Source organism: Cololabis saira, chromosome 24 (genome assembly GCF_033807715.1).
Source record: "Cololabis saira isolate AMF1-May2022 chromosome 24, fColSai1.1, whole genome shotgun sequence".
In the NCBI taxonomy this organism is placed as follows: Eukaryota; Metazoa; Chordata; class Actinopteri; order Beloniformes; family Belonidae; genus Cololabis; species Cololabis saira.
The window spans coordinates 18,424,794-18,449,673 of record NC_084610.1 but is presented as its reverse complement, the minus strand read 5'-3'; the positions used below and the strand labels follow the sequence as shown (position 1 = coordinate 18,449,673).

The 24,880-nt window shown below is 41.3% G+C and overlaps 1 protein-coding gene across 1 annotated transcript in view; it reads right to left on the bottom strand.

Annotated features, from left to right (window-relative positions):
* kcnh7 (potassium channel, voltage gated eag related subfamily H, member 7) overlaps positions 1-24,880 on the bottom strand; it is a 183,947-nt gene that overhangs the window by 119,544 nt on the left and 39,523 nt on the right. The window contains exon 3 of the mRNA XM_061715371.1: positions 12,344-12,499. Coding sequence (XP_061571355.1) covers positions 12,344-12,499 — 156 coding nt within the window. The remainder of the gene's footprint in view (positions 1-12,343; positions 12,500-24,880) is intronic.

The window sequence follows — 24,880 nt, the reverse complement described above, 5'->3', positions numbered from 1 at the left end:
CACACACACATATTGCCATGAAGCATCAGGCATTTTTCACTTATTTCATGACAAACTTTATCCGATAACAGAAGAAACCAAACAAGCTATAATAAATATAAATAATATGAACTTCATTGAACTAATATAACATTTTGAAATTTAAGCTGAAGTATCCAAAGCACTGAACACTGGTTGTGCACGGGTGGGCGTGTGTCCGAGTGTGTCCGTGTCCGTGTGTAACGTGTCTGGTGATTCAATGATCTGCAGGTTTTCCCAGCACACGGTTGACTGGACACGGAAGGATACGAGCGAGGATCACTTACAGAGTGACAAGCATAAACGTTACAACACAAAAAGACTGACTATCATTTACTTTAACGGCGTCTGTAATAGGTGGAATAATTCTGTATTACAGTACGACGCGCTCTCCTCACGTGGAGCGCGAGTGGGGTCCGTTTCTTAACGCAGCTGGTTGTCTGTGCGAGCGGAGATTAACGCATATGGCAGCTTAAACACCGGCTCAAACAGCAAGTAATTTCCAGCATTAACAGTGCTGCACAGCCCGCTGTCTGTATGGAGTAAACCGGTCGTTCTGTATTTTCTGAGCTGGTTTCTCAGGCGGCCGCTTCGACATGTTTGTTTTGTTCACGAGGGCAGCGGGGGCGGGCGGGGCAGAGCTTGAACAATAGTGTGGTGAGAACCGCGTAAACCATTATGTGTGTTGTAAACAAAATATCGATATTAGCCGTCAGTATATCGATTATTTATTGAAACAGAGAGCACAACAATATATTGAAATATCGATTTTTTTCCCCACCCCTATTAGAGACGTGAAGCGAGTGGTGGTGTTCCGTGCGCCTTTTAGGACTACGCTTCCTCCGAACCGTCACCCAGCCGTCCTGACTGGCCGGCTGCTCGGGAGCTGCAGGGGAGCAGCTAACAGCAGCTACTCTAGGTCGGTCCAACGCTACTTTATCATGGCTAGCTGATTTAACAATATCTGCAACGAGTAGTTGCAGATATTGTTCCAGTTTCCAGTTTCACTTCAATACTTGAGCAGTTACTCATGGTTTCTTCTTCAGCTAACTGAAGGTTCTGCATTGCATTTTTAACATGAATCACATCGGCAGTTGCTTCTTCTGCGTTTTCTTATTCAAAGTAACTTAAAAACACATTTCCAAAGTCCTTTAATTGCACTGCAAACTACTGACTTTTGTTGTAATTGAACCATGTTCACCTACTTTTCTCACAGTACAGTGAGTCCTCTGTATTCAAATATGACATGATAAATTAGAATTGTGTAAGTGTTAACAGGTGAAACATGTTGTGGTTTTCTAATATTTATCATTTATTTGAAGATCAGATCACATTTTATGGCAAATTCTCAAAGGTTTCTCTCAGCACAGTTGAACTGAGATCAACTTCTGGATGGAAGGTAAAATATCTCCAAGAACCAATAAAAAGACATCCAGGTGTTCTGAGTCAAGCCTTTAAGCATCCCCGTGACCTGGATTAGTTCATGCCAAATTAATGCAGAAAAGCAGTTAACTCCAAGAAGATAAGATGCTTTTTCTTGTCTCTGTATTAGCACACTGCTGTTTTAATCAGCTAATCATGCAAATGTAAACACCCAAAAAATGACACACAACAAAATAATGACTGCATGTACCCTCACGAGCTCAGAGCAGTAGTTTAAATTATGGTGCCTAAAGGATAAGCATATTTCCAACACCAGTCACCCATTAATTAGAACATCATTTAGTCAGACAAGTGTGTTTAGATATATTATATTCCAATATGGAAATGGGTGGATCTAACAACACTGTGGTGCCCTTTTCATGCTGCAGCTGGCTTGTCTGTGTGTGTGTGTGTGTGTGTGTGTGTGTGTGTGTGTGTGTGTGTGTGTGTGTGTGTGTGTGTGTGTGTGTGTGTGTGTGTGTGTGTGTGCGTGTGTGTGTGTGTGTGTGTGTGTGTGTGTGTCTCTTGCCTCTTCAATCCTCTGTCTTTCCCTTCGAAAACTCACCAGCAGCTTTCCGTAACCAGTGGACGCACAGTGGCCCTTGTTGCTATGATACCAGATAGTAATATTTGCATTGAATATTAATTGGGCCCTCAGATCCCCAGTTGGGGAGTGAAACGTCCTTCTGTAACACGAGTGTGACTCAGATGTCAGGGGACAAGCACAAAGAGGAAAAATAAGCCTTGATCTTGTGGCAAAACCGGGACAAAAACAACTTGTTCTGCCATTTTCGCTGATGTGAAGCAAAATAAAAGCAGTTGCACAGTTAATGTGCCTCGGAAATGATTTGCATGCTGCATTATTTTACCTCCAGGATTTTTTACCTGCACCTTACCTCCCAGTCATCCTATTAGTCACTAGCTGGAGAAGTTATAGCAGGTAATTCTGTTGTACCCTGCACTCATGTATTAGAAAGAGAATGAGGATATGATTAAATGGAGTCGGAGTTAATGACAGCTTTAAACCAGCACTTAAGTGAAAAAAATTGTATTTTTTAATAGATTTCTGTGTGCTGTCATTTTTTTCTCCTAAAGCCTTGCTACTTGGGGGAAATAATACAATAAAAGCCGGAACTCCGAAAGTCTTGTTGTTTTTTATTGTTACCTCTTTCATGTCACTTTCTCTCCTGTAACTTTGTCTCATGACACATCAACAGAATGACTTTCTCCAACCATGTTTTCATCTTCCCTTCTTTATTTACTACATTCACAAACTCTCAAACCCACACATCCTGCTCAGATAATAATCCGTGTTGATCTGATAGAACACTGTTGTATTAGATCATACTCAGGTAGAGTGAGCTGATTACTGATGCCTTCAGCTAAAACTAGTTTATTATACAGTAATCCCTCACTGTAACGCGGTTCACCTTTCACGTCTCGCTGCTTCACGGATTTGCATTGTGCATCGTGTTCTGCATTCTGATTGGCTAATCAGTCCGTTGTTCCGAAACAGGGAGCATTTCCCCCTAAAGATCAGTTCGTTTGGTATATGTGAACACAGCAATCGCGCTCGGTGCGGGACAAAACAAGCGAGCCGAGATCTCCTAGGAGAGGTGGTCTCGGCTCGCTTCCATTCCAGACCTGGAGCGGTTAATTTGCAGTGAGAACAGAAACACACAGAAACAAACTAGCCACACTCGCTTACGATGCTCCATAGTTGTTGTTTTTCCCGGGGTACGGAAGAAGAACTCCTTCCGCATTAATTTCTGACCAATGAGAGAACAGTTGGTTCGCGCATGCCATTTGTAAACAGCTTTGAACCACTACAGACGGTTGCCTTGTGAACACAAACGAAAAATGAAACAACTGTATCGATTTAGCCCCTGAATCGGAACAAAACCAAAGGGCCACAGGTCTGAAAGCACCCTTACTGTACTTATTTTATTTTTTTTCATAATCTTTTTTCATTTTCACCCGTTCAAATCCAATTACTCGGGTCGCGGTGGGGCGGGGCTGATCTCCGCAATTTGAAGCCTTGTATAATAATTGTTTAAAAAAAAAAGGTTGCTACCTTGCGGATTTCACCTATCACGGGTTTTTTTTGGAACGTAACCCGCGAAAAACCAGGGATTACTGCATAAACTTTGAATGAGATGAGAAGGGTTAGAGCTTGAAGGTTTAGTTCAAAAGTCTATTCTATTCACCTGACACTGAAATCCAGTGAAATCCTCTGTTATCATGTGGGATTTTCTGTTGGCTTATTGGTCTTATTGGTTCAGTTTAAGTTTGAATGTTTCCTGTTTTATTTTGAAATTGCTTTACCTGGCGTGTCACTTCATTTGATCTCTTCCTCTTGTCCACAGCTGTGTCTCATAATCTCAAAAGTCATATTTTACTCCCTCTTTATCAGGGAAATTTTTTGTCACACCCACTTTAACACCTTAGGAGGTTGTGACAGGTGCATAAAAAAGGGAAGCTAAACTTTGTGTGGAAGTGCAAGCCGGCGTCACGGAAAACAGCGCTCTTAGCAACGACGTTCCTGTCACCCATCACTCCACAACGCCAGCTTGCTGTGTGTAATTATATGCTGAGGCAGTACCTCTGTGCAGTCTGTGTGAACTTCCAGACAGGAGTAGCAGCACTTTTAACCACTTACACAATTGCACTCTCCACTACATTCATATAGAAGATAAGATTATGCTCATGCATTTAGCATCACATTTCTTTTTTATGTATCAATCATTAAACTGGTTCCCCCTCAGCTCAAGAAGACAATACCACTGGCTCCAACTCATATTCAAATGTATCCACTTTAGTTATCCATCTTACTTAAAACAATATTTGATTCCATATACATCCTCATATTCTCTCAGAAACACTCAGCAACCCTTCTTTTTCGTTCCTATGACATTTAAAGAAATTGGCAGACGTGCTTTTAAGTTCAAAGCTCCATCAGATTGGAACAAGCTTCCCATCAATATAAGAGAACTCAATTCATTACATCTCTTTAAAAAAAATCACTATTTTCCAATCTCAATAAACCATGTAATGCCTTTAGTGGTATTGCCTTCTCATTTGTGTCATTTTTTAAATGTAATTTAATTTTTTCAAATTTTTTTTTATACATAATGTATCTATTTTTTCATATATCGTATAATAATGATGATGTCAATGACTATTATTAATATTGTTGTTCTTGTTGTTGTTACTGTGTTATATGCAGTATTTACTTGTGCTCTTGGGGTGTGGTAGGTCTTGGGGACTGGTGTGGGGCGGGTTTGTGTGGGAAAGCCTTATGTATTATGTATGTTGTATGTGACTGTTTTATACTGTGTTGTACGTTTTATGTTGGACCTCCTTGAAAACAAGATGATTCATCTCAAGGGGCTATCCGTTAATAAATATAAGTAATCACCTTCGTATATACGTGCTCAACCACATCAGATAAAGATCCAAGACAGATGCAAATATACAGCAAGAAATGCAGCAACTGATGCATCCCGCGCTGATGTAGAACGTGGATCATCATGTTGCAGGCGCCACATCTGAGGCATGTTGCTTCTGCACTCCGAAGAACAGAACAGATGGGCAAATGCGCTCGTGGGCCTCGTGGTTAACTTAGCAGCCCTTTTACACACCACTACCTAAACTGCACATTTTGAATTAATCTGTAGTTCAAATTAGAGTGATTGAAGACACAGACTTAACTCATCTGCAGTTGAGCTGTCGATATCAATCCTGCACTTCATTACAATCTAAATTAAGTCCAATCTTTTATATATAAAATGTGTTTTATTATTTTATTAAAGTGTTTTGAAAGAACCTGATGTGGCTTAGAGGCGGCATTCGACACGTGCCTGAATCAGGAAATGAGTTTGTAAGTCCCTCAGATGCTGATCCAGACAACCCCCCAAGAAAACCAGATGTGAAGCAGTTGTTGAGGTTTACTGAAAAGGCAGACAAACAAACACTGCAGGCAAGGTGGCAGAGTTTTTCTTTGGCAGTTACCGCTCACATATGTACAGAAGAGTATTAGGACGAGGCAGGAGAAAAATAAAAATAATGTTTTAGAGGAGGAAGATTATTTTTCATTATGCATTTTGAGAGAAAAGTCGAAATATCGAGAAAAAAGTTGAAATGTCGAGATTAATGTTGAAGTACAATTTAGAGAAAAAAGTCAAAATGTCGAGATTAACGTTGAAGTACAATTTCGAGAAAAAAGTTGAAATGTTGAGTAAAATGTCGAAATGTTGAGAAAAAAGTTGAAATGTCGAGAAAAAAGTGGTTATGGTCAAGGGCTCAAAACCATGTCCAATGACACCACCCACAAGTCCCTATGTCAAACCATTCAAAAGTTATTTCAGAAAATAGGAACTATCACATATCGACCAATCAGAAGAAGAGGCGGGGCTAAATCAGGCCAATGAAGGTCAAGTACTCAAAACCGAGTCAGATGACACCACCCATGGCCCTCTATGCCAAACCATTCAACGGTTATGGCAGAAAACAGGATCTATCACATATCGACCAATCAGAAGAAGGGGTGGGGCTAATTCATGCCAATGAAGGTCAAGTCCTCAAAACTGATTCAGTTGACACCACCCACGACTCTCTATGTCAAACCATTCAAAAGTTATGGCAGAAAATAGGATCTATTAAATATTGACCAATCAGAAGAAGAGGCGGGGCTAAATCAGGCCAATGAAGGTCAAGTACTCAAAACGATGACCCCACCTACATGTCTTTCTCACAACCCGTTCAAAAGTTATGGCAGAGAATAGGGACTATCAAATATTGACCAATCAGAATAAGGGGCGGGGCTAATTTGCACCAATCATGTTCAAGGACTCAAAACCGAGTCCGATGACACCAACCACGACTCCTTATGTCAAACCATTCAAAGGTTATGGCAGAAAGTAGGAACTATCAAATATGGACCAATCAGATGAAGGGGGGGGGTGGCGCAGGATCCAGACGCACATTTTGATGTATAACACACCTGGGTGCACGTTACGGTTCGGGCCGCATTAACGGCCGAGGAAATGGCATAAATTGCGCCAAAATTGCACAATTAATTCAAAATGGCTGACTACCTGTTCGGTTTCGGCCACGGCACCAAGAGACTTTTCTTTAAGTTGATACATGATACAGGTGTGTACCGATTTTCGTGAATGTACGTCAAACTGTATGAGGGCCTTTTTGCCCCCCTAAACGTGACCCAAAAGTCACCTAATTTTGCACGCAAGCCAGGCCATCAAAATGTGCGTCTCGATCCTGCGATGATGCACATTACTTTTCTCTGTCAAAAGCGTTACCGTGTCGACGCTAGACCCCAAAAAGCGTGCCCCCCTTCATCTGATTGGTCCATATTTGATAGTTCCCCAAAAGTCACCAAATTTTGCACGCAAGCCAGGCCTGGCGATAAATTTGATATATCATGGTTTGCATTAATGGGCGTGGCCTAATGGCTCAACAGCGCGCCCTAGAAAACTTTTCTCTGCCATAACTTTTGAACGGGTTGTGATAAAGATGTGGGTGGTGTCATCGGACTCGGTATTGAGTACTTGACCTCCATTGGCATGAATTAGCCCCGCCCCTTCTTCTGATTGGTCAATATTTGACGGTCCCTATTTTCTGGCATAACTTTTGAATGGTTCGAAATAGAGAGTCATGGGTGGTGTCATCTGACTCGGTTTTGAGTACTTGACCTTCATTGGTGCACATTAACCCTCCCCCTTCTTCTGATTGGTCGACATGTGATACTTCTGATTTTATGCAATAACTTTTGAATGGTTTGACATAAAGACTCGTGGGTGGTGTCATCAGACTCGGTTTTGAGTCCTTGAACATAATTGCTGCAAATTAGCCCCGCCCCTTCATCTTATTGGTCAATATCCGATAGTTCCTACTTTCGGCCATAACTTTTGAATGGTTTGATATAGAGAGTTGTGGGTGGTGTCATCTGCTAAATGTCCAGGCCTGAAGAATCTACATGCAAGTCATACAAGTAGGGATGTCCCGATCAGGTTTTTTTGCCCCCGAGTCCGAGTCCGAGTCCTTTGATTTTGAGGACTTGCCGATACCGAGTCCCGATCCGATACTTTTATAAAACAATAAAAAAGAGAAAAGAAAATTATGCAGGATGACCCTTTTATTATATTTTAACATGTGTACTGTAAACTGAGCACATAGGAGGTAGGCAGCTTGAACATTCTTAAGTCAGTATAAAAAAATTTTCTTTTCTTTTTTTTTTTTTTTTTTAGCATAGGGCTGCTTCAGCTTCAAAACAAACAGGCGTGCTCTGCGCGCATGCGGTGTATGGCTGCCGCTCCGAGCCCACTACTCCACGTGTGCGTTGATTTATGGTCCCGCGTCACACCAACGCAGAGCCTTCCGCGACGCGGAACCATAATGTCGGCGCCGCAGCTCCGCTTCAGTCCTGGGGCCTCATCTATAAAGCCTGCTTGCGCAGAAAAAGCGCCTGAAAGTTGCGGAAGCCACCATCTACGCAAAGCCTCTGTGTTTCTGGCGTAGGGTGCGCGTCGCCGCGAACCCTACGCTGTAGACTCTGCGTCGGTGCGACGCGGAACCATAAATCAACGCACACGTGGATGTCGGCGCCAGTGAGTATTTTCACCGGACATTTTGACCGGAGAGATTATAAAATACCGGACTTCAGCATATTTTACCGGACAAAGTCCGGCAATTACCGGACAACGGAAACCCTGATATATATATATCCGATTCCTGATCGGCTCATAACGTCCGAGTCCGGATCGAGTCTGCAATCACGTGACCGGCCCCGATTTCCGATCACGTGATCGGATCGGGACAACTCTACATACAAGCTTCCATTGCAGCCTGAACGTGCACAAGGGTGGCGGAACGTTCATCGCTGCTTGCAGCTTAAATTTATCTATTGTTATTCTTAGCTATTTTTCTTCCTTTGTATTTTGCATTCCACGTTTTATATCAGTTTCTTCATTTACTATGTTCTAAGAAAACAAAAAAGTGCACTATGACCTGTACTCTATGCGCACTGATGTATACTGTAAATTTGTAACTGTATTTTAATGTGCTCTCATAAAACACACTCGAAAGACACTAATATATATATATATATATATATATATATATATATATATATATATATATATATATATATATATATATATATATATATATATATATACATATATATATATATATGTATATAGACTTTGAAGACTTTAGCCTCTCTGTTACTTTTTCAATCTTTTTATTCCAGCATCCACAGAGCTGCATTGACCCAGTGACTAATACACACCAGCAACATGCTCAATACTCACAACCAGAAAACGGTAAATGTTAGTGCATACGCCACATATGCTCTGAATGCGCCCCACGAGACAGTGCAGCTTGTTAGGGCTCCTGTTCAAGTACAGTCATAAAGGTGACCCCTGGTCCTCCATACCATCACTTTATATGTCACAGACAGTAAATGGCAAAAGATATAGACTTCAAGAGGGAGGAGGCATCCAGATTGTGTTGAAGTGCACCTCCGGGGAACGCATTGTTATTACACCATCAAGCGCTGTTCAAGTATACTTCATCAGGCCGCGCAAGCAGGCTAGGAGCTATAATTGGGTCAGGCCTTTGAGATAATACCAAAGAAACGCATCAGTGTCTGCTAAAGGCTGGTGTCAACATGCCAAAGGAGCTGTCAAGGAAAGAGCTCCTGCAGCTGCACTCGTGAATCTAACTGCAAGTCTAAACAAATGAAGACTGCAGGTTGCTAAAAATTTTATACTGGGCTGCAGAGGCAAGATGAAAATAAAAGTAAGGTACAGTATCAATGATAGCATCAATAATGTAACTAATTCACATAGCTACAGTGGGCAATACACAGCATATTTCAATGTTCCATTTTCCAGTTACAGTAATCCCTTTCACGTCTCGCTGCTTCACGGATTTGCATTGTGCATCGTGTTCTGCATTCTGATTGGCTAAACAGTCTCCCTGCTTCTTCACTTCCTGTGTCAATAACGTTGGTCGCTTAGCAACAATACTGAGAACGGCCAATGAGCTTCAGCAGCAGCTCAGGAACGGGAGCCTTTGATGAATCGTTCATTACAGTTCTCAAATATAATCGATGTTGGCATGTCGGTTTATAAGAATCTTTTTGCCCAGAAGAAAAAAGAGCGACAACAACTACCTATAACTACGTTCTTCTCTGGAAAAAACACACCTGCACCGCAGGCTTTAGGAGAAAAAGACGCTACAGAGCGAGTCAGGATGCAGCAGCAGTCAGAAGAGCAGTGAAATACGCTGCAGTTACAATTTGTCCTACTGTATTTTAGTATTTTTTTTCATAATCCTTTTTCATTTTCTCCCGTCCAAATCCAATTACTCGGGTCACAGTGGGGCGGGACTGATCTCTGCAATTTGAAGCCTTGTATAATAATTGTAAAAAAAAAAGGTTGCTACTTCGCGGATTTCACCTATCATGGGTTCTTTTTGGAACGAAACCCCCGTGAAAAACCAGGGATTACTGTATCTCAGTTCATTTTTAAACATGTTGTTTTCAGTCTGGGATAACAGCCGTAAAATAAACCACGTCGCAATGGTCAGTGTTATCATCGGCCAAGATCGATCTAGGGTGGGCATCATGGTCCCAATCGGCCGGAAGTGAAGAGCTGAAGAGCCTGGGGACATCCAGTACTGACCAAGAGTTGGCGATTCGTTTTTAGATAAAAATAATAATATTAAAAAATACTTTGCGCTTCTTCTTCTTTAAAACAGAAAAAGAATCAATTTCAATTTCAACCGTTAAGACATTCCAAAATTGTTGATAAAGGGCTGAGAATGTGCAAGAAAAAAAGTACGGTATTATTTCATGTGAAGCACTTTCTGCACACATTACAGACATGTGCACAGGTCTAGAACTGGCCTGTGCTGTTGCACACCTTGAGATGTGTTTGCAGGAATGAGACAAGATAACAGTGGAAATGCTTCACTGCTTGATACCCTCACTGCCAAATACCTTTTAGGTGTCGGGAGAAGGAAGGACAGCATTACAGTCATAAATGCTTTAGTGTCACAACTTTTTTTGGCATGTGCTTCATGCCTGAAACCAGTGTTGTGCAAGTTCCTACTTCTCATGAACTAGTTCCAAGTTCAGTTCACATAGTTTAAAAATGAACAGGTCACGTTCATAGTTCACCATTTTCACTTTGAACTATTTCAAATTCAGTTCATTTCAATATTTTTAGGTGAGAAGTTTGAATGAAACGCCCCCCTATCCTAAAACTGTTCACTGTATACAATCATGTATACTCAGAGGCTGCAAATCTCCAACATTGTACTCCATTATCAGTTTGTCTACCTGTTGCTGAGAAATCAACCCCCTGAAGGTGCAGCAGTGGGACTGGGGTGGTTTGGGGCTGTTGGGTCTTCTTGCTCTTTCCTGATAACTTTTTTTGATTGTCAAGGACTTGCAGATATTTTCTCACACTGGACGATGCTTTAACTCCACATGAAGTTTCAGATTTGAAGTTGACGAGGCAGACGCTCGGACTTGTTTTCTCAGTGCAGGGGCACATCATTTGCACAGAAAGGTTAGATTTTTACCATCGGACTCCCAGGGAAACAATGTATAAAATTCCTGCAGATAATGATAAGCGGATCATCATCTGACGGCTCGCTGACACTGCGTCTGCAACGTCTCTCTCTTCACCTGTCATTCGTAAAGACTGCACCGGGCTCGGGCCGCCGTTGCCATGGAGCTGGTGCCCGCTGTTATGCTAGTGTGTGTACTGCATTGTGGGTAATGTAGTGTGAAGTCGTCGTCTCATCAAGTATTTTAAATGTGCCGCCCGCTGCTGAAATGTATTCTGTAATAATTGGACCTACAGTAAACAGTGAAGCTGAAACTCACATAATCTGATCAGTTCAAATTCCAGTCCGTGATCTGCAGAATGAACAAATTCACGTTCAAGTTCTTTATTTGCAAATATGTTGCGTTCAGTTAGGGCTAGGTGATATATCGAGATTTTAATATATATCGATATATTTTCAAACGCGATATGGTATGAGACAATATAGTTTATATCGATTAAAAAAAAAATATATATATATATATATATTTTTTTTTTTATGATTTTGATATAGCTTATTTTGTGACAAATTGACTCTAATTTTTTATTTGAGATTTGCACAAATGTTTTGTTATTTGCACAACTGTCAACCTCAGTGGAAAAGTCTGCCTGTTACTGTCTACATTGTATTAATTGCACAGTGTATTTTAATTTAATTGTTATGCAGGAAAGGGATATTTGTTTTATTTTATTCAAGAAGCATTTTTATTCTATATATGCAGGCAGTTTATTTTTATTTCATTTGTTTTATACATTTTGATATTGTGCAGAGCTCTGTTAATAAAGGAACCTGTGTGACATTTGGCACGAGGCTTTGTATTAAAACTGACTGTTTTTTTAAGGGTTTGCCTCAGAAAAAATTAAGCTAATAGAGATGCTATGCTATAATGCTTTGGGGGAAACCCCAATTATGGCACAGAAAAAATATCGATATATATCGAGTATCGCCATTCAGCTAGAAAATATCGAGATATGACTTTTGGTCCATATCGCCCAGCCCTACGTTCAGTTCAACGTTCTCACAGAAATTTTCAATGAACGCGTTCATTTGAACTCGTTCATGAACAACACTGCCTGAAACGCAAAAAAAGGATGTATATTGACAAATGAGATGAAGTTCCACACACAAAAGATAAACTCTGTATTTGGTGACTGACATCCTGCGTGCAGATGGTATTGAGTTAATACAATGTTGCAAGCTCTCACCAAATGTGACATTTACTATCTGGAATCAATCTCCTCCGGCGGCCTCCTGTTTTACTCACGTTGGTCGGCTTTGGAGGGCGACGTGTGGTTGAGCCTCTCCAGGGAGTCGCTGCTGCCTTCGTCCAGGACATAATCAAAGTTCAGAATGAACATCATGACCACGCCCTCCTCGTTCTTCACTGGGATGATATGGGTGGTGCACAGGAAGTTTGAACCTGACCAACAGATTAAATCAAAGTTACCAAATGCAAATCTTGACAAATAGGAACACGAGCCGCATGAATGTGCCACAGCCTGAATGGTGAATCTGATTTGCAATATAATGTCACAATTTACTGGAAAACTAAATAAACAGAAATAACTCATTCAAGCCCGAAAGTACAATCTGACCCTGAAGGTTTCCTATTAACGCTCTTTAACATTCAATATCCCATCCCTGATAAAGCTTTGTGCACAAAGACCCAGCAGAGAGATGAAGGTGAAAAAGTCAAGAGGTCCGCTGAGACAAAAGTCTTTGGAGCTTAATGATTTCATACGTTCTGACATGCCCTGAGTCTGCCTTTTAAAGCCCAGGACGGTGCAAATACTCTAGCCGTGTGCTTCAAGTTCAAATTAAGGAATTATCGCACTGCTTGCATGTTACATCCCCATGGACAGCAAGATGTCAAAATGTCACATGAATAATAACGAACGCTCCCTGGAAATGTATGATGGATGGTGTTGCTTCTGCAAAAAAGTTTTTCTTAAAAAAAGGCAGAAAGTGACACATTTGTTTCCTTAAATAGATATACAGGACTGTCTCAGAAAATTAGAATATTGTGATTTTCTGTAATGCAAGTACAAAAACAAAAATGTCATACATTCTGGATTCATTACAAATCAACTGAAATATTGCAAACCTTTTATTATTTTAATATTGCTGATCATGGTTTACAGCTTAAGAAAACTCAAATATCCTATCTCAAAAAATTAGAATATTCTGGGAATCTTAATCTTAAACTGTAAACCATAATCAGCAATATTAAAATAATAAAAGGCTTGCAATATTTCAGTTGATTTGTAATGAATCCAGAATGTATGACATTTTTGTTTTTTTAATTGCATTACAGAAAATAAAGAACTTTATCACAATATTCAAAATTTCTGAGACAGTCCTGTAGATTTAGTTATAAATCTTTATTTTGGCTTGTACACACTTTTTACAAAATAAGATGAAAAGGTAATAAAAAAAAACATTTCCTTTGCCGAAAATGTGTAGGCTGAAGCCGTAGCCTATAGTGCCTACCCTTTTTTTCTTATGATCAGCTTAAATATAAGACATCAGCATTACTCCGTTGAAACAAACAATACATAAAAAGACAAAAATAAGTAAGACAAAACACAAAATTGACGTTTCACATTCTAGATAATCATCTTGACTCTGTTTTTGATGACAAGGCAACACTAAAACGGCTGTATTTGATTAATTGCACAGGAGTTATTGGCCAGGGTTACTTTTATAGAAAATGGTAAGTCCAGTTAAAACAAAAAAATATATCTTAATAAACATGGACATCTCTGGAAGACGCTCCCGCTCACTTCCAGCTCTAAGTCCTGCTGTCACCACAGAGCTATTTATAGCGCACCCAGTAGGCTCCCAGCCCACAGCATTGCTTTTCTTGGGGGAGCGCAGACGAACTGCTGCACGAACACACTCAACTGCTTCCCTCCAAATACAGTCGTCAACTGCAAACGCTGCCGTGTACTGTATGCAGGAAAAGGCCCAAACGCAGGTAAAGTCGCATTAAAGAACCACGCAATTATAACATTCAGTCATTTTCTCACATTGAGTACGTTTACAGGCAGTCAATGACCCTTTTCTAACCGGAATATTAGCAATAACCCGGTTGTGCACGGCCATGTAAACACCAATAACCCCTTTGAATAACCGGAATTTGCTCATATTCCGGTTTTTAAAAACCCAAATATGACCCCTGGGTTACTCCTGTTCTAACCCGAATATTTGGTCATGTAAACGCCTAACGGGATTTCCCCATCAAAAGGAACAGGAATTTGTTTTCTGCGCATGTTCTGTCCTCAAGGAATCTTGGTCTTTTGCCTGTGTTGAAAAAAATCGATTTTCCGATTCAAAATCTTATTTCAAATTATTATTTCACTAGTTATTTTACAGTCATATAATTCAGGCAACAGCTCAAAAAACATTTTTAACAACACTAACCCACATCAATATCGGATCGGATCGAAACAAATCCTGATAATCGATTCTGAATCTTAAGAATCGGAATAAAATCGAATCTTGACATTTGAATCGATACCCAGCCCTACTTTTGAGTCCAGGAAGTAGAAACAAAAGACCACGCCACACTTTTGGAGTGAGGAGGAGACTAATCACTTCATAAATGTAATGAAAGATATGAACATTTTGGCATTTGTAGACGGTAGAAAGTACCAGGATAGCGAGATTTACAAAAAGGTGAGCGATAAATGTTGCGCGAAGCAGCATTTGTACGAACGCCAGACCAGATGAAGCACCGCTGGAAGACGCTGAAAAAGGCGACTTCTACTGGGCTGGGGCCTCATTTATAAAAGAGTGCGTAGGATCCACACTAAAAGTGCACGTAAAGCCAAAAGCCAAAAATGGCGGGCGCCAAAAAAAATCCGGATTTATAAAACCGCGTGCACGCGCACTTGCACGCAATGTTCGCTTTATAAATCACAGTCCAGCTGGAAGATTGTGCAGGTGAATTCGCCTCATATCCCGCCCTCTACACGCCCACTTTTTACCATATATGGGCAATGCAAAGTAGTATTTGCATATAAATGAGCCTGCTGAGCATGCGCAGCGGCTTCCCCCAGCCTGTTTGTGCTGCGCGTCAGGATGAATGAGACGTGTCGAGCCACTGAATTTCACGGAGACTGAGAGGGAGATGTTGTGGATGAGGTGGAAGCCAGGAAAACCACATTATTTGGTGGTCACAGTAAAAGTAGAAAAAGTATATAAATAGTATAAAATAAAGCGAGTGAGTGGCAGCACGCCGTTGCTGCGCTAAACGCTGTGAGTGCCCCGGCGCAACAGGGGGGACATGTCCCCCCGTCGTTTCGAAATCATGTTTTTTCCCCCCCCACTTTTTACAGTTTAAAAACTAGCGGTAGGCTCAGCCTGTAATTACAAATCATAAAGACATTGTGCGAAGGCGATGCTAGAACGGCCCGGCAGCCCCGCTCCCCTTCCTCCCCTCCCGTCTCCCCTCAGTGCTGCTCAAGGCTGATTTATGGTTCCGCGTTACACCAACGCAGAGCCTACGGCGTAGGTGCGCGTCTCCGCGTACCTTACGGCGTAGGCTCTGCGGCGCTTTAACGCAGAACCATAATTTAGGCTTACACCCGCACCTAAAGGTTTCACGCGCGCGTAAAACCCATTATATATATATAAAAAAATCAGTGTCCCTTTAGGGGCTCCATAGAGCGTTTAGGGGCTCTACGGAGCCCCTCATTTGTTCAGTCCTCAGTCACTCTACGGTTGGAAGCGATGGGTGACGAGGAGGTTCCCGGCGTGTCCTGCACCGCGGCTGCAGCAGCACCAGAGTCCTGACTGACGCTTCACACACAGAGGGACACGATCAGCGCTATTATATTATAAGTCCGATATATGTTGTGATATGTGATGACATTATTAAGAGTATGACATGAATTTGGCTTCATTTCACCACTTCACCGTCTGCGTCGCCAGTTTCCCATATCTTAAGACTACGGGATGGTCAGGGTTGCCGTAGAGATACGCAGATTTTTCTGTTAGTTTTAAATCCCAACCTTTGCGTAGAAGGTGGCTTGCGCATCTTTCAAGCCCTGTTTTGTGCGCAAGCAAGCTTTATAAATGAGGCCCCTGTTCATTATCCGCCGTGCTGGTGTTATTGTTGTTGTTTTGGATTTGGATACAGGAAGAAGAAGCGGAAATGACGGGAATTGCGGGAAATGACGTTCTCTGTGCGTCGCTGGTTTGATCCAGATATCCCAAGTGATTACAATTACCATGTATACAGGGATAACCCTGTTTGCTCACGCATGCAAACAGATTATTTCAGTATCCGGAATATTGACCTGAATTTTGACTGCATGTAAACATAGTCAGTGTGACATTCCGGTTGTGGAGAATCACAAACTAAGACTGTCACCGAGCCGGCGTGTGATTTAAGGTCCGGGGAGCCGGGATTCTGCTGGGCCAAGCAGTTTGCTGCTCCCGATAGTACATCAGTGCCACCATAAGTGGATCCTGCCATTATTTCCAGGCGAAGGTGGGAGGAGGGACAGGTGATATCACAGCTCTTCTCCCTTTAATGACAGTACCGGAAAGAAGCCTGAGGCCGATGTGGAGGTGTTTCTTTGCCATCTTTGTTTTCAGGAACAGTCTGGAGATTATTGGTGGACAACTGCAAATTTAGAAAGAACAAACAACGCCTCGGAGGTTTTTGGGAGTGATACTTAGACGATCTCTTGTCCTCGCCAAGCAGTGACAGTTAAAACGCTGCCGCAGTGATTTACAAGTCGTTTTGTAGAGTTGAGTCCCTCATCTCGGCACATTTTGCTTTTCTAAAAATAAAAATGGCTCCGTTTAATCTTCCAAACACAAAGGGCTGCTTTGATGGTGCTGAGCATCCTATTATTCGAGCCACTTTGTTTGCAAATCAAATTTATCATGTCTATCTCCATGGAAACAAGCACGAGCTCCAGAAAAAAAGTGAAATTATTACTTTTATTTGTCACTGACTTCCAAACGCAGGTTGGAATGAGTGTTTGTTCATCTGTCAGCTCATAACCTCCAACAAATGAGTTATTTCTTCCTCTAAACACGCGTGACAGCTGTGAAGACAGGCATGCAGCGGCGTGTTTACAATGAAAGATCCTCGTGTTTGTTTGTCTGGTGCACCAAAAGAAAACGAGGGAACAGAATCAAAGTTAATACAAGCTTTTATTCTATCATGCACAATGTTTTCCAGCACACTTTTCTCAAACCACATAGGTAGGAGAGAAATGCACACTGTTGTCATCAATCCAGTCATATTTATACTGAAAAAGGGAGGTGTTTTGTACGTTATAGGAGCCGATGTCCTGTTTGGAGCAGTTGTTCTGAAACAGGGAGCGTTTCCCCCTAAAGATCAGTTCGTTTGGTATATGTGAACACAGCAATCACGCTCGGATGTGGGACAAAACAAGCGAGCCGAGATCTCCTAGCAGAGGTGGTCTCGGCTCGCTTCCATTCCAGACCTGGAGCGGTTCGTTTGCAGTGAGAATATAATCCACACAGCAACCGACACAACTCACTCATAAGCTGCTTTCACATAAAAAAGAGACGCAGTTTGCGCCGCGCCCACCGCCGGGTAGGGCGCAGAGTCGGCGCTGAGCCTCCACCTCCTTCTCTCCTACTGGACACAACTTTCTCTCTTCTCCCTTCTCTCCTATTGGACTTCCCGAGATGTCGTCACAGCGCGGCACGGAGAAATAAAAAAAAATTTCAATTCTGGTAGGCAGGCGCGGCGCAAACCCTGCGGCAGGTGCCCTCTCGAGCGCCGCCGAGCTCGGCAGCAGAGCGGTCCGCTCTTGCGCTGCGGCAGCACATACACAATGAATGGGATCGCCGGCAGCGGTCGCCGCTTTGCACCCTCTATGTGAAAGGTTGCTATAACCATTGTTGTTTTTCCCGGGGTACGGAAGAGGAAACTCCTTCCGCGTTCATTTCTGACCAATGAGAGAACAGTCGGTTCGTGCATGGCATTTGTTAACAGCTTTGAACCACTACAGACGGTTGCCTTGTGAACACAAATGTCACAAACAAAAAACGAAACAAATGTATTGATTTAGCCCCTGAATCTGAACAAAACAAACAGGCCACAGGTCTGAAAGAACCCTTAAACATGTCACACTTTCAGCCATATATTTTCTGTTGTCTATCTCTAATCCGACATGCTGACCCAGCAAGGATCTAGGACAACCAAAACCCAGAAAAACAGGAGGAGACCCATCAATATTAAACATCTGTTCCTCTTCACCGTCCTCACCTAAAGAAGAACTCAGCTAATCAGTCTGCTCATTAAAACAGGAGTTGGTTCTGTGCTTAGAGCAACCATCAGTGTACAATCTTATAGAAAAAAACTGCTGAAAGTGCAGCATACATGGAGATAGACTCGTACCAGAGGCTTTCTTCATGATTCACTGTTGAATTTTAAGGTCTAAGGGCACACGCTCGATATGCTGTTCCACACAGATGCAGATGAGATTCTTTCAAAGCTGCGTTGGCGCTCACAAACCAAGCACATTATTCACACATTTCCAAAAACATCGTTTTGAGAAAGCATGGTACTTAAGGACATCATTCACAAATGCCGACACAGTGTTGCATCAGTTTAGTGCACTTGTTGTACAGCTTGTTGTGTGATAAGGAGGCGTGCGGCTGAAGCCTAAGTGAGTCGTTGAAAGAGCCACCTCCGAGTCTCATAAAGAACGAGTGAGCGGCCGAGATCACGGAGCTGGTCTGTGGAAAGACTAGGCCTGTGTTGAAAAAAATCGATTTCCCGATTCTAAATCGATTCTCATATTAATTCCTAAAAATCGATTCGTATGTCCATTTTTTTTATCATTACATTACAACTTTTGGTATTTTTTTTGTTTATGCCCAAAAAAGGAATGTTTTGTTGGACACGAGAATAACTGGTACCATGTTTTTGCCTTTAAAGTTGTTTTTATATATATATCTTTTTTTATATATTATATATATTTTGTTTTATATATTTATTGTTAATATTGCACTGTTTTTTGTAGTACTGAAAGCTTGCACCCTTCCTTTCGTTGCACTTGTTGCAATGACAATAAAGAGAATCTTGAATCTCTTGAATCTTGAAATATGTTTAAAGGTATGAAAACCTTAAAGTTTTCAGTTATAACTGTATAAATTGTCTATATTGCATTACTTTATATACTGTCTTGGGGTTACATTTGCATAAAATGCTAAAAACCAAACTTTCAAAAATGAAAAACCGAAATACACAGAAAATGGAAAAAATAAAAACGGAATGTGGGAAAAATAAAAAGCGATTTCATACGGCCTCTGTTTGCTGCCCTGGATCTGTTTGATAATTCTGACCCAAAATGTTTCTGAAAGCAGTTATATCACCATTCTGGGAGGTGATTGGTCCTTACAGCATCATTAGCTGTCAATGCTTGCTGTTGAATCTCAATATTATACTAGCATAACTACACAGCATATAATTCATGCAGCAGCTCAAAAAACTGTTTTAATAACAGTAACCCGAATCGGATCGAATCAAATCGTGATAATCGATTCTGAATCTTAAAGGGATTGTGACATGAAAAACAAATTTTTCTTGATTTTTTGTGTTTTGTTGGGTGTCTTGACATCAATTACACCCAAAAAACAACAAACTTTTAACATTCAGTGTATTGTGTGCTTTCTGGGATTTTCTGCATAACTATGCAAAAACGGCGCATGTGGTTTGGTGGCGGGTCGTTACGTAACGATCCGCTAAATCACCGCCCCCTCCACCCAGCTCCCTGCCTCCGCTCCTCTCCAGCGCACCATAAAGGCTGATTTATGGTTCCGCGTTAAATCGACGCAGAGCCTACGGCGTAGGGTTACGCGGCGACGCGCACCATACGCTGAACCCTACGGCGTAGGCTCTGCGTCGATTTAACGCGGAACCATAAATGAGGCTTAACACGCCTCTTTTGTTCTAATCACCGGAGGAAAACTGCTAAGAAGACCCGCAGCCACTGACTGGACTTAAGATAAGGGGACAGTGCTGCTTGCATGCCTTTATTTTTATGATTGTTTGCTGTGGTTCGCCCTCCTGCTTTTCCGTGCATGCTTCACCTGTCGCTCCCGACGCCGCTGTGAGCGTATGGCTGGAGGAGGAGGAGGTTTGGAGGAGGAGCGGAGCAATGATTGACAGGAAAGGGGGAAAGGAAGCATTTTTCACGGCGCAAAAAAACACTGTAATAAAAAGCCAGGAAAAGATTACTAGAGTGAAGTTTTTCTTGTTACACTCTTTTAGACACATTTGAGGGATGTTGCCCAAGACTTTTAATAGTGTTAAAAGCATGTTAAAAATGATGTCACAATACCTTTAAGAATCAGATCCATTCTTGACATTTGAATCCATCCCCAGCCCTAGGAAAGACCATATCACTTTCTATGTGAAGTTACAATTGTATAATAGAGACTTAGTGAGGCTCTTTAAAAAAATGAATAGCTGAGAAAATGTTCTGAAAATTACAAAGTTGTGGTATAAAAGTCTTATGTCTTTACAGCCCCGTTAACAGCAGCCGGCTTGACTCTGAATTAGGTCAGTGACATCACAGTAACCGGATAATGGGTTTTTTTCTTAAAGATTTTTAACTTTGACTGATCCAATCCCCCAACAATATCTTTGTAACAGACTTCCCTTTTCTAAATACTCTCCCTCTACCAGATGATAGAAACTATGTGCCAGTAGTGTCGGGCCAACTTAGCACTCTCTGGGAACTTACTAATGCTTCTAAACAAAAATAAAAAAATCTTTTCAGGATATTTTCTGCTGTAACAGCCCTGGAGCTTCAACGTATAGCATACTGTCAAGATTTACTTCATGTTATTTTTGACTAACCTAGTTGTTGCAACAACGTCTTATACAACATATTTGGATTTACTTTTTATCTTCTCATTTTAACTTCTCTATAGATGGTAACCCCGCCTTCGTAGAGTAATATCAGAGTGTGTGTGTGCTCTTTAATGCATGCATATACCCTAAAAATAAACCCCTTGGAATCAATCTGCATTTATTATCTGTAAGAGCAAAGTATTATTTTCTACAACCCATAATGACTGGACTTGTCTGTTTTATAGATGCACCGATACTGAGGGGAAACGCAGGCTTCATATTGTGGAGTAATGCATATAAATGATGAGCTTTGTGCTTCTCTGATGTCAGCACAGCAGCTACGACAGAAACGGTATGTTTAAACAACGATGCCAGAAAAGGCTGATTAAGAGTCCAGGATTATCATTCACAAAAGGGAAGCCGTCCTGCTGCCCTGTAACTGGAAGTTGGAGCATAGTGGAGGGGAGAGGAAACTACGGAACCATACGTGCCAGCCTGTTTCCAGAAGTGTTAAAAGATAATGGAACAACACTTGAGATAAATTCTGATGGCTAAACTACACATAAACAACAACTAACTAAACATTAAACACAAACTTCAGATCATAACCAGAAATCATGATCATAATTATATTATATATATTTAATTTTAAATGTACTAAGACCTAAATATCTAAAAGTATTCATATTCTCTTCATGTCATATTACACGGAAGAGTATTAGGGCCAGGCAGGAGAAAAAAAAATAAAAAAAATATTTTCATTTCATTCACAAGTGCATAATGAAAAAAAAATCTTCCTCCTCTAAAATATTAGTTTTATTTTTCACCTGCGTTAACAAAGCGCTCCTGAAATAAATTAACTTTTATTTCGAGAAAATGCTCCAAGAGGGGTCACTGCAATTTTTTTTTTTTTTTGCACTTTAATTGAATATTGAAAGGCCTAAGTTATTTATTTCTTTTATACTCTTCCGTATAATATGACATGAAGAGAATATGAATACTTTAAGATATTTAGGTCTCAGTACATTTAAAATTAAATATATATAATATAATTATGATCATGATTTCTGGTTATGATCTGAAGTTTGTGTTTAATGTTTAGTTAGTTGTTGTTTATGTGTAGTTTAGCCATCAGAATTTATCTCAAGTGTTGTTCCATTATCTTTTAACACTTGTGTAAATAAATTCTGGGAACAGGCTGGCACGTATGGAATAACAGCTACTTTGAGCCTGATTTTGCTGTTTAGTTATTATTTCCTGATTAAGTCAGGTAGTGCCAGTTTTGATTGATTCATTTTGATTATTCATTTTGATAAGTCATCTTCTTTATTATTTATTAATAACTATCGTAAGACAATTATTAATACCTCTCTAATAACTGAACCAGCACCCCCTTTTGTTTTGCACAACACATGTTTTTGTAGCTTTAAGGAGCAGCCATGGATCAGCGGGGGGGCAGGTTGTCCCGGCGTAAGGTCGGCAGGTCGGCAGATCGGCTCCCGGCGCTGACAGGTGTCACAGTGTCCCTGGGCGCTGAACTCCGCCCATCTGTTGCAGGGCTTCAAAGTGCTGCTGTATACTGAGTGAATTCATGATATAAACACTGTGTCAGTTGTGTAAATGTATGTAAATCCATTCATTAGCAAATCATTTTATTTTTATTTTTATTTAACCTTTATCTAACCAGGTCGGTCCCGTTGAGATACAATGACCTCTTTTTCAAGGGAAGCCTGGCCAAGACAGCAGCCATAGAAACATTAAAAGTGCAACAATTAAAAACACCACTGTGTTGCCCTGTAACTGTGTTGCCCTGTGTCCATGTTATATATGGTAAAGGGGTCAATAATAAGTTAAGAAACAACGTATTTACAGTATAAATAAATATTTTATTGTTTTGAGATGATTTAAGAACCGCGATGTTTTGGCGCGACTTTACTTCCGGTTTGGTTCCGGCCAGATCTTCTTCTCACCATTTCAGTTGTGTACAAGCAATGCTGTAAGTTAAGTTTGATATATCAGATAATTATTTTTGTATCTTGCCGACCATTTTCTTGCTAATGGTGTTTTTTGGTGTATTGTTTTGATGTTAGCTTAAAAACGATCTGTTAGCTAGCCATTAGCATTGGTTCATCTTCTAATTTAATTCTGTATTGTTCTGTTGCAGTTTTTACCACACATTTAAACGTTCAAGCTTCAATATAATTGATGAAACGCCACTCCACGCCTCTGTCATCATTAGGGCCCGAGCACCTTCAGTGCGAAGGCCCTATTGTATCTGTAGGAATTTTTCTTTCTTTTTTCTTTTTTCTTTCTTTCTTCTGACAAGGAGGGCCTTTTTGCCCCCCTAAACGTGCCCAAAAAGTCACCAAATTTTGCATGCAAGTCAGGCCTGGCGAAAAATTTGATATTTAATGGTTTACATTAATGGGCGTGGCAAAATGGCTCAACAGCGCCCCCTTGAAAACTTTGTGGCTCAAGCCCCACGATACGGTTTGACGTACATGCACGGAAATCGCTACACACCTGTATCAGTACACAACTTAAAGAAAAGTCTCTTGGCGACATGGCCGAAACCAAACAGGAAGTCAGCCATTTTGAATTAATCGTGTCACTTTGGCGCAATTTATGCCATTCCTTCGGCAGTTAATACGGCCCGAACCGTAACGTGCACCCAGGTGTGTTATACATCAAAACGTGCGTCTCCATCCTGCGACAACACGCATTACTTTTCTCTTTCAAAAGTGTTACCGTGGCGACGCTAGACGCCTAAAAGCGCGCCCACCCTTCATCTGGTTGGTTCAGACAGAAAAAACTTTGCGCCTCAAGCCCCATAATACGGTTTGACGTACATGAACGAAAATCGGTACACTTCTTTATCATGTCTTTACTTAAAGAAAAGTCTCTTGGCGCCATGGCCGAAACGAACAGGAAGTCGGCCATTTTGAACATTCTGAATTAATCGCGTAATTTTGGAGCAATATGAGCCATTCCTTCGAGAATTAATACGGCCCGAACCGTAACGTGCACCCAGGTGTGTTATACATCAAAATGTGCGTCTCCATCCTGCGACTACACGCATTACTTTTCTCTTTCAAAAGTGTTACCGTGGCGACACTAGACGCCAAAAAGCGCACCCCCCCTTCATCTGATTGGTCCATATTTGATAGTTCCCCAAAAGTCACCAAATTTTGCATGCAAGCCAGGCCTGGCGATAAATTTGATATTTCATGGTTTGTATTAATGGGCGTGGCCTAACGGCTCAACAGCGCCCCCCGGAAAACTTTGTGCCTCAAGCCCCACAATACGGTTTGACGTACATGCACGAAAATCGGTACACACCTGTATCATGTCGCAACTTAAAGAAAAGTCTCTTGGCGCCATGGCCGAAACCGAACAGGAAGTCGGCCATTTTGAATTAATTGTGTAATTTTGATGCAATTTATGCCATTCTTTCGGCAATTAATACGGCCCGAACTGTAACGTGCACCCAGGTGTGTTATACATCAAAATGTGCGTCTTCATCTTGCGACTACGTGCATTACTTTTCTCTTTCAAAAGTGTTACCGTGGCAACGCTAGACGCCAAAAAGCGTGCCCCCCTTCATCTGATTGGTCCATATTTGATAGTTCTCCAAAAGTCAACAAATTTTGCATGCAAGCCAGGCTTGGGGATAAATTTGATATTTCATGGTTTGCATTAATGGGCGTGGCCTAACGGCTCAACAGCGCCCCCTAGAATACTTTTCTCTGCCATAACTTTTGAATGGTTTGACATAAAGAGTCGTGGGTGGTGTCATGGGACTCGGTATTGAGTCCTTAACCATAATTGGTGCACATTAGCCCCGCCCCTTCTTCGGATTGGTTGTCCCGATTTTCTGCTATAACTTTTGAATGGTTTGACATAGAGAGTCGTGGGTGGTATCATCAGATTCTGTATTGGGTCCTTGAG